The 10,573-nt window shown below is 42.0% G+C and overlaps 1 protein-coding gene across 1 annotated transcript; it reads right to left on the reverse strand.

Annotated features, from left to right (window-relative positions):
- Positions 1–1,057: 1,057 nt before the first annotated feature.
- Positions 1,058–10,145, reverse strand: Mrpl35 (mitochondrial ribosomal protein L35). The gene is made up of 4 exons (XM_004642794.2): positions 10,039–10,145; positions 5,615–5,801; positions 4,108–4,252; positions 1,058–1,460 (listed from the first exon to the last, which is right to left on the reverse strand). Exons 1-4 carry the CDS (start codon positions 10,079–10,081, stop codon positions 1,272–1,274), a joined length of 564 nt encoding a protein of 187 aa, XP_004642851.1. The 5' UTR covers positions 10,082–10,145; the 3' UTR covers positions 1,058–1,271.
- Between the last annotated feature and the right edge of the window lie 428 nt (positions 10,146–10,573).

The raw sequence follows: 10,573 nt of genomic DNA on the forward strand, positions 1-10,573 counted from the left end.
CAGTTCTTGGGAAGCTGTAAACAGGCAGACCACTACAGGTCCAATCTAGTAGTGAGACCCTGAACACCCTGTAAACCCTTCCCTAAAACTACAAAACAAACCAAAAAAAAGTTCTGTTTAACAATGGTTTTCAATAGGCAAAGTACTGCTGCTTTCTTAGATGATCCTGATGCAAGAGCTGAGAACACTGCTTTGACTATAAGCATTACTGCCGCTCTTCACATAAACAGTGAACTCTTGCATCATTTTGCAAATAATTGAAATTATTTTTTTCCTTTTAGTTTCTACAATGCACTTATAGAAAATTTGGAAAAGTCTGTCCTTACAAATGAAAATATGAGATCTCAAGTGAATATGCTAGGATTTAAGAAATATATTGTCTTTCACTTAGCCCTTCTGTTTCAATGAAGGGTATACTGAGCTTCATCATTTACTCTTATATATATATTAAGAAAAAAAGTCCTCTAATTAGCTAATGAGAACTGTCATGACACAGTGAGTGTAGTATCCTATATGCTAAATGTTGCTACCTGTTGTCACCTCTAAGCACAACTATTCGCAGAACTATTTTCTGCTGCACACAAACCTGTTAAAGTGGGCCAGGGTGGGCTCCCAACCTAAGCACAGCCAATGCCTACACTGGATGGTGGCACCTGGAGTAAAATGGAACCTGGCCCAGCTAGACTCCTGCCACTTCCAGGCAGGAGAAAAGAACCTGAAAGGTGCAAGCCGAATCTGTAATGATGAAACAGAACTCTATGTGAACAAAAGCTGTGACCTGGAGAGGCTGGTGAGCAGAACAGAGTTGATGATGGAAGAGAATGGAGTCACAGGCGAGGCAGAAGCTGAGCCTACAGACCCGTGATCGCTTGCTGAGGAGCACCACCTGGTCTGTCTCTCTGAGCCTGGGGTCAGCTCCGGCTGAGAGCTGGGGAGGCGGGTCCTGAGTTCCCAGGCATGCATCCTTAATCCTACAGGGTCACACCTGTCAGCTAGCCGAAATCTTCAAGTTTCTCCTCACTGGAGATTTTGTGCACTAAACAAACCTAGTTGGAACCAGTTGGTTAAAAATAATACACAGCTTTAAACTTGTAGTTCCTTAACCAAATCTGGGAATGTTTAATCCAATGAGTCGGTGTTTTCATAAATTGAACATTAGATCTGTATGTTCACATATCAGCTAGTAAAATTTAAGTTTTACACCTAGTCATTTTTGCAAAGCCATCATGTACACAAGAATACAGATTCAATAACATTTAAAATTTTCTGATCTATACTTTGAGGTTTGTTCGATCGTGATACTTCTGATATGGGTCGTCCACATACCAGTTTCTCCTCTTCCAGAAGGACGTCGTCATTTTATCCAAGAGTTTACTCTGAGTTTTATTGCAGAACACAATTTCCCTCAAGCGTTTTTTTCTTGCAGCTGTCTTTTTCCATAATTTTTTCTTATAACCTGACTGAAATAATATTACAGACATTTAAAACATTATATTATGAAGGAAACAACAGATGATTATTATAACTCACAGTTTACAGGCTTGGTGGGAGCAAAAACAAGTGCGGAAACATCTTAATGAGGAGGGGGTTGAAAAAGCACTTGTAGTTTAAAAAAGAAATACTAGTAGATAATTTAATATTCTGGAAAATAGAGCCAAGTACATCTGTGTAGTTAGTGAAGTAAAGATAATATTATTACAATATCTAATTATACATGCCTTACCTCTTCAGCTATCTTCCACAGCACTATTACTACCCAGCTGTACGTTTTATTTCTCTCCTAACGTGGAGGGCAGGCAAGGAGGCACCAGTGAGGGTGGTAATATTCATTTCTTAATAAGTAACTGGGTGTTATAAGGGCTGAAGTACAGTTTTTGAATATATGGCTTCATTTATTCTTTCCACACACTAAAGACTCGTATTTGTAGGAGATACTTTCTAAGGATTAATGAGTATAGTAAAACTACTATTCAGAGTGGTGAAGGAAGAGTTAATCCATTTAATGAACCCAGAACTTCCATATATACCACCTATGAATTTTGAGGAATTTATTTATTTATTTATTTAATATTTATTTATTTTTATTTATTACATTTATTTATTGTGTGTGTGTGTGGCCAGCTCAGCCCACCAGGGGGCGGGGCTGGCTGGCATGTGGTGCTGGGGATCGAACCGTGGTCCCTGTGCTTCGCCAAGCTTGATTCAAGTAGGTGCTTTAGACCACTGAGCCATCTCTCCAGCCCCAGGAATTTATTTTGACAAAAAAATGAAATACAAAAACTAGAATCAGCCAGGCGTGGTGGTGTACACCGATAATCCCAGCCCTCAGGAGGCTGAGGCAGAGGATCGCTGTGAGGTTGAGGCCAGCTTGGGCTACAGAGTAAGTTCAAGCCCAGCCTACAGAGCAAGACCCTGTTTCAAAAAAATAAAATAATAATCACAGTGTGTTAAAACTAGAAGACTTGAGGTGGCACCGCAGTGAAAGCTTGGTGAAAAATCACACAGCAAGTTAGGGGGAAGTAAGAATAGAAGCTGGGTTATTGGTAAGAGCCCTTGGTTCCTTTCCAGTCAATGACTCATTACATCACAAGTGGACAAATCACAGCTCTTCACCTCTAGCCAAATCGCCAAACTAGGGTCCTGTGGATCTAACTTATAGGCCCCTAATCTGCTGCCCAAGACCAAGATTACTCTGTGGAATGGAGACACTGTGAAAATGCTGGAAAGGTTTTAGACAATTTCTAGGTTCAAAAAGGGAAGGTGGGAATAAATAAAACAGTAAGGACATTTGGGTGAAACTATGCCATGGAAAATACAGTACTTTGGGTTTTTCTACATTACTGTAAATTAGTCATTTTTTATTTTGTCTTAAAATCAGATGTCAATTAAGGAAGTCGTTTTGCATGCAGTACACTTTTGGGGCGCTAAACTGGGGCAAGGAGTAACGACTGAGGGAGTGATCAAGTCCTGTAGGGTCACATGAGCGAGTGTTCTGGAGCCCTAGGAAAGGGACATGGAAAAGATGGCAAAGTAAACTGCCCTTTTTATCTAGGACAGTACAAGGACTGGGAAACATGTTATCATACCAAAGGGGAAAGACATATTTCTAATGGTCCAAAATTTACAAAATGCAGCAATTACAACTACAGTTCAGCTGATGTTGACTGGTATAGGAAGCAACACAGTGCCATTCCAATGGGGAAATCAGGATAGTTTATATGACAGACATTAATCCTTTTAATCTTTCAAAAAGTGAGTGAATCTATCTTAGAGCAACGACTTCTACTACTGTAGTATTTTGTGTTATGAATGCTTACAGGATTTTTTTTTTCCTGGCAAAACAGGAGGCTGAACTCAGGGATCCCCTACCATCAAGCTATATCCCAGACCTTCTTTGTTTTTTCAGGCAGGGTTTCATTAAGTTGCCCAGCTAAGCCAATCCTCCTGCCTCAGCCTCTAAGTGTGCTGGGCCTACAGGCAAGTATGCCCAGCTTATATGCTTTTTGAATATAGAGTCACTGACACAAAGAAGTGCCTGTCAGGCTGATAATTATGCATAGCTATGAGAGCTACTTTACTGGTAAGAGGAAGGGAAGACATACCAGGAATAGGCTCACTGTCTATTCCTTATTTTTCACTGTCTTTTCCTTATTTTTATTTTTATATTTTAAAAAGCTACTGGGTACTGGGTATTAAACTCAGGGCCTTACACATGCTAAGGAAGCACTACTGTTGAGCTATAGCTCCCACCCTTTTTATTTTTGACACACAGTGTCACTCAGTTGCCCAGGCTGGCCTTGAATTTGCAATCCTCCCGCCTCAGCCTCCTGAATAGACAGGATTTCAAACTTAAGCCACCCTGCCTAGCTCCTGCTGCATTTTAATCTCTACTTATAGTGCTTTTTCAGTGAGATAACTATGAAACCTCACCCTTCTAGGCTGGGCACGGTGATGCACACATGTAATCCCAGCACTCAGGAGAGTGAGGCAGGAGGATCATTATGAGTTGAAGACGAGCCTGGGCTACAAAGTAAGGGCAAGACCAGCCTGAACTCCAGAGCAAGACCCTGGCTCAAAAAAACAAAACAAAACAAAAAAACAACTCACCCTTCTCCTTAGCCAAAGGCCAGAATGAAGTCGAAGAAACCGATAGATAACAGCTTTCACAGTCTTTCTCTTGCCTTTTTGTGTGCTGCAGTATGTTAGAGTTCTGACTGGCACTGTCAGGATGTTGGGAAGTGAGGGAGCCACTCTGAAATATATCATAAAATTAACCAGCAGTCGGGCTGATTAAAGAATAAGGCCCACTACACAGTGCTTAGAAATGAGTAAGGCTGCTCCACTGGAATGGAGGTAACTTTTAACATATAATATTATTTCAAACATTCTAATACATTATGCATAAGTAAGAACGGCAGCTGCTATCAACCACAGGTCCTCTCGAATCCATCCCTGCTGGTGCTCTAGTCCAGGGGTACAGTGTTCAAATGTGTACAAAGGGCTGGGGACATAGCTCAGCAGCATAAACACCTGCCTGGTAAGTGCAAGGTCCTGAGTTCAATCTCCAGTACCAAAAAGCAAACAAATAAAAAATAAAAAATGTGTACAAAATCTGGGTTCAATGCCCAGCACCAAAATATAAATAACCAAACAAAACCCAACCCCATCCTGATGAATTTATCCTACTCTGTTTTAATCACCTGATTTCCTATCTTTGTGTCCTTTCTGTAAGTACAGTGTTGGGCACCCAGGGGTGCTTCCTGAGCATTTGCTGCCTGCTCAGAGACCACTCACAGCCCAGTCTGCTCAGCTGAGCATCCGCTCCTCTCTCTACCTTGCTTGATAGCTTCCCTCCAGGAAACTACATACACACTGTCACAAGTACTCTGGGGCTGGGGGTATAGCCCAGTGACAGAGCTCTTGCCTAGCAGGCAGAATGCCCTGTGTTCCACACCCAGTAATGCAAAAGGAAAAGAAGAAAAAAAGAACAACAACAAAAAAAAAGAGCAAAGCTCTGTTCGGCAGTTTCTGCTACTGGCATCCCGGTTCATGGGTGTCAATCTTATTTTCCCACTTAGGCAGCACCACCGCAGGCACGCTACTGCTGTATAACCTGCCAGGTAGGCAAAGAATAGTACCACCTTCTCAGGTGTCTTGTCTCACAGGAGTGAATAATTTTATTTACTTATTTATAGTTTTCTGAGACAGGCTATTCCTAAGTATCCAGGCTGGCCTTCAACTTGCTATATAGCCCAGAATTTCTTTAAATTTGGAAAGCTCTTGCCTCACCCTCCCAAGGATTATAGGTGTGAACTACCACACTTGGCATGAGTATTTTATCTATCCTATTCTATTTTATTTTATTCTATTTGTCTATTTCAAAGCTGAGGATCAAATGCACATCCTCATGAATGTTAGGCAAGTGCTCTACCACTGAGCTATACCCTTAGCCCAGGTGTGAATATTTTAAAATTTTATCTAAACATCATGTTTATTAAAGTAAACCCTGGGCCGGGGAGTTAGCGTGAGAGCACGAGCATCTGCCTGGCAAGGGCAAGGTCTTGAGTTTGGTTCTGGTACGAAAAAAAAAAAAAAAATCTAAAATAAACTCTACCTATTAAGGATTGTTGCAGTATATCCACATGTCAGATTTCTGACAGATGTGACAGGTCGAGCAGAAGAAACAACTGGTGTGCCAGTAAGACTAAAATGTGCAGTGGACTGTACAGAATTAAGACAGACATTCTTGGCACCGTTCTGATAGGCTGAAGATGCCAAAATATTCATGGGCCGTAAGATTCCTGTAAGATATAGAGAAACACATATTGATGATATTCCAAAATAAGCACTGGCATTTAAAATTAATGTATCCCTGGTACCACACACAAAAAAGAAATAAAAAAAAAATAAAATGGATGTATCAAAGCAACCAAGTATTAAATATAATTAAAATGTTCTGAGTAGCAGATTTACCTGTGGAGCTTTCCACCAACTTTATTGAGGTATAGCTTACATAACATGAAATTATCCATGTTACATGATGCAATTCAGTGACTTTTAAGACATTTAGAGATTATACAGCTATCATCAGAATGCAGTCTGACATATCCTGGCTCTATATCCAGTACTAGGGAACAAGGTATGCAGGTATAAAGCAATTCCCACCCCCAGATCTTACACTCAGGGCAGTGGCAGGTCAGACACCTGAAAGCACATGCCCCTTCCTGGAAAGACAACCGAGGAGCAAGAGGAGGATACATGAATAAAACAGAAGAGGCATGCGTGTTCTTTGTGAATAAGAACAGGCCCGGGGGGGGGGGAGGAGGAGGAGGAGGAGGAGGAGGAGGAGGAGGAGGAGGAACACATACTGGCAAGCAGGAGCAACATTAGCAAAGGTCTTGGGCAGCAGTGGCGAACCTATAGCATGCGTGTCACAGAGGCTGTTTGTTATCACCGAAAGCTCTAACAAGTTCATGGTCACTGGTCTAGGGCTGACTGGTGCATGTGTGGGGCAGGGGACAGAGGCTGTACACAGCTTGCCTATTTCAGAGATGCCCAGGAAGAGGCACTAGGACACAAGGTGGGGCAACACAAAAAGGAATTTCCTTCTCTGAATTAACCTCCTTCCCCTCTTTTCCTAGAAATGGGAATCTGTATTGCCTCAGCTTGAGATTGACCCCAAAGTCCCATGTTCAAGCCATCCTCTTGCCTCAGCCTCTTCAATAGCTGGGACTACAGGCTTGTACCACCATGCTTGGTTCTGTTTCATTTTTTTTGTACAACCACTAAAGCCACAGGAAATTTTGGAATGTCCTAGCCATGCTATAACCTGAGTTTAGGAAGGCATCTTTTTTAAAAAAAAAGTCTCATTATTTTCTAAAGAAATAAAGAATTGGACATTGGCCAGAAACTATCCCCAAATTAGTTGCTTGCTATTCACCTTACTAACCTCTCCTCTTGTTTTGTTCCCAATTTTTATGAAGGCTCTAAATCTGTTTGAGGCATGTTTATTAATCTGCGTGTGTGCGTGTGTGTGTGCGTGCATGCGCACACACACACACACACACACACACACAAAACTATGCTGGGCATGGTGGTGCGTAGCTGTAAACACAGCACTCAAGAGGCTGAGGCAACAGTTCAAGGTCAGCCTGAACTGCATAGAAAGACTCTGTTACCAAAAGAAAAAAGAAAAAAAGCAAGCTGAATCAACAAAAAATGATTTGACCAACAGGAAAGATGAACCTGACTTGACAGCAGCAGTTCATGGGAGATCACTCGGCCACCTTTACCTACCTGGTCTTCGGACCATGTGCTTTAGTCTGTCAAAGCTTGCATGGTCTAAGACTGTGAATAATGGGAAGCAACTGTTTCTTTACTTCTCTTCCTGTTGGGGCATTTCACACAGACAGGCAATCACTAAACCATTCTTGTTATGGAGAACAGATGTTTTTGCAAAAGGAGCGACAGCAAGCCAGCTTTGAAAGAATAAGAGGAGGCAGAAGGAATAGAAGGCCTGAAGGCGAAGGAATTACCAAAAGCTCTGCATGGAGTAAATCACTGGAAGAGGAGAGGAGGGCTGCACTGAGTGGGGGTGGGATAAACCTGAGAGGATCCAGACCACGGCTCCACAAGCTTTTTAATCCTCTAGCCCCTAAAAGAATCTTAAAAAATTATACAGTATATTCTTTCTCAAATTCTTGCATAAGACTGGGCCTGGTGGCATATGCCTATAAGCCCAGCTCTTGGGAGGCTGAAAACAGGAGAATCACTATGAGTCTGATCTATGTAGGGAGACTCTGGAGACTGTCTAAATACAGGGGAAAAAAAAATTTTTTTTAAAGTCTTGCATAAAATCTAAAATGTTAGGTCAAGAGCAGGAGTAGCACTCTAAGGCCCTGAGCTCTGTCCCTGGCACTAACAACAAGAACAAAAGTTTAAAATATTAAATAGTTTAAACTGCCAAAAAAAGAAATAATTTATAATATGTTTAAACACCAACATTTAAAAATAAGCCATCAACAAAAGTTATTACATCTTTTAAAAAATGTGTTCAATGGCATCCAAATATAGTAAGTTGATGATTTTTATGTCACCTATTTAAGAAATGCAATGATTATGAACAGATAAAAATAAAAATTGATTTTCATCAAAAGACTTCTGCCAGTTATGGTGGCATACTCCTGTAATTCCAGCACTCAGGAAGCTGAGGCAGGACAGAGCGTGTGAGGCCAGTCTGGTCTACACTGTGGTTCAAGGCAGGTCTGAACTACATAGCCTTATTTCAAGCAAAACAAAACAAACAAAACCAAAGGCACTCCAAATAAAGTCCAGAAGACAGGCTAGGGTGGGAGAAGATAATGGGCTTGCTTGAACAAAAACGTTGTTCATACCTGGAATTTATAAGGAACTGTAAAATAAAACCCAAAAGAAAAATAAGCAAAATATTTATGTGGATATTTCATAAAAGAAATTCAGGGGCCAGGGAGATGGCTCAGTAGAATAAGCACTTCCCTGGCAAGCGCAAGGGCCTGAGTTCAATCACTGGTTAGGTTAAAAAAAAAAAAAATTAAAAAGTAGGTGTGGTGGTGCACACCTGTAATCCTAGCACTCTGGGAGACTGAGGCAGGAAGATTCCAAGTGTGAGCTCAGCCTGGGCAATTTATCAAGACTGTCTCAAAAATAAAAAAGGGGGGCCAGGAAGATGGCTCAGTAGAATAAGTGCTTGCCTGGCAAGAGCAAGGGCCTGTGTTCAATCCCCAGTTCCGCGGGGGGGGGGGGGGGGCTGAGGACATAGCTTCAGGCAAAAGCCCTGGGTTCAACTCCTAGTACTGAAAAGAATCTCAAAAATGTCAATCCATATGTGTAAATGTGCTAAAACTCATTACTAGTCAGAGAAACGCTAAAAAATAATAAGAAAAAAATAAACATATTTAAAGCTGAATGAGATACTACTACATACTCGTCAAATTGACAAAATCTCCCAAGTCTGATGCAATAATGAATATATACCCTCTCTCTGACGCAGCAATTCTAAAACTAAAGTTGGTTCTGCACTTTACACACTCCTTAGAAACACTCTAGTATTCATGTGACAGGGCTCAATGTCAATCAGCCTTGTACATAATGACCCGCAAACCGGATACAACCAGTTGTCTATCAGAATGGAGAATTATAGGATTATCACATTTGGGGGAAGTTGGGAGTTTTGACCTGGGACGATGTACAGGAATGGAAAACGGGCTTGTCTTGGCCTGGGTTTTAATTACACAGTTTTGCTTTCCAGTCATATACAGTATATGAAACCATTTACACACCTTATGATTTTTTATAAGTTATTATGTTTCGTGCACACAAAAAATACCTCACATATAAAAGCTCTAACACTTGGAAGAATTATATGGTTGCCTTTTTTCCTTCCAGATACTTTTTATGTTAAAATACTTTATTGATCATCCTGCCACATTCTATGTTTTAAACTTTTTTTTTTTTAACTTTGGAAACAAGGCCTGCTTTCACCCCTGTACCTTCTCCCAATTAAGAACCCTGATATTCCCTTTTACTAAAGGCTGTAGTTACAAATTAGCCACCACTCTCAAGCTTACTGTGTCCCAGGCAGCTGCAGAGCCACTTTCGCCTCTGAGCTGATTTAATCCCTAGCTAGGCGGTATTGTACCTATTTTACGGCTGCAGAATCTAAAACTCAATTAGAGAAATTAAATGACTCTCACGGTAAAGGGCCGCGAGGGGTTCTAATGTGTGCATCAGAAAGGCGCGCGGCTTCCTGCCTCCGTCACCCCCCACCCCGTCTCTCTCGCTCGATCGCTGTGGGAAAGGCGGAGCCCATGCAGAAGCGGAAAGGGGGTCCCGGTTCGAGCTGTCAGCCACCCAGCCACAAGCAAAACTAGAAGCAATCCTCTAGCCCTCCAAACTGATTCTTTTTTTTCCTGTTAACCTCCAGATTAAAAACACTCCCTCCATCCCACACAAGTTTTCCGCCCGTGAAGGTATAAATGGAAGACGCTGCTCTCCACTGACCTGAGGCCGCTCTCACCGCCCGCGCTAAAGCGAAGGTTGCCATCTTGCCACCGTCCCCTACGGTGGCCGCCCAGGATGAAAAAGTGCCAGAGCAAAAGCGAATAAAGAAAAAAAAAAAAAAAACCACGACCGGGGCGGAGTCAGGGGTAGGCGGCAGAAAAAAGGCGTGGTCAATTCAGTCCTTAAGGAATTGTTCAATGGGTGTGTAGGTCAGGTTCTTTGTCGCTCTCGAGCTACTGCCCAAAGTTCTAAGCATGTAAGATGGTGGGAGGGGGTCCTTCTGCCCCGCCCCCCAACTAGGCAGGATTGATTACAAGAATGCAGGGCACGCCCCGCTCTTTTATGGGAGTGGGTAAGACCTTGCTAAATTTCCCAGACTGGCTTGGACCTCCTAGGCTCAAGCAATCCACCTGCCTCAGCCTCCTGAATGGTGGGGCCTGCAAGCATCTGGCGTTGTGAGCATATGCTTGAAAGGTTTACTTAAAGTACACGATATATTGGAACCTTTTTTTGTTACTAGGTTTAATTCAGAAGA

Source organism: Octodon degus, unplaced genomic scaffold (genome assembly GCF_000260255.1).
Source record: "Octodon degus isolate 3935 unplaced genomic scaffold, OctDeg1.0 scaffold00162, whole genome shotgun sequence".
Taxonomy (NCBI): Eukaryota; Metazoa; Chordata; class Mammalia; order Rodentia; family Octodontidae; genus Octodon; species Octodon degus.

Coding starts and splice junctions, on each gene's coding strand:
- Mrpl35 (XM_004642794.2), bottom strand. CDS start 10,081: ATGGCAACCTTCGCTTTAGCGCGGGCGGTGAGAGCGGCCTCAG. Junction 5,802..10,038: donor GGCGGTGAGAGCGGCCTCAG/GTCAGTGGAGAG, acceptor TATATCTTACAG/GAATCTTACGGCCCATGAAT. Junction 1,461..4,107: donor GCCTTTGGCTAAGGAGAAGG/GTGAGTTGTTTT, acceptor ATATTATTTCAG/TCAGGTTATAAGAAAAAATT.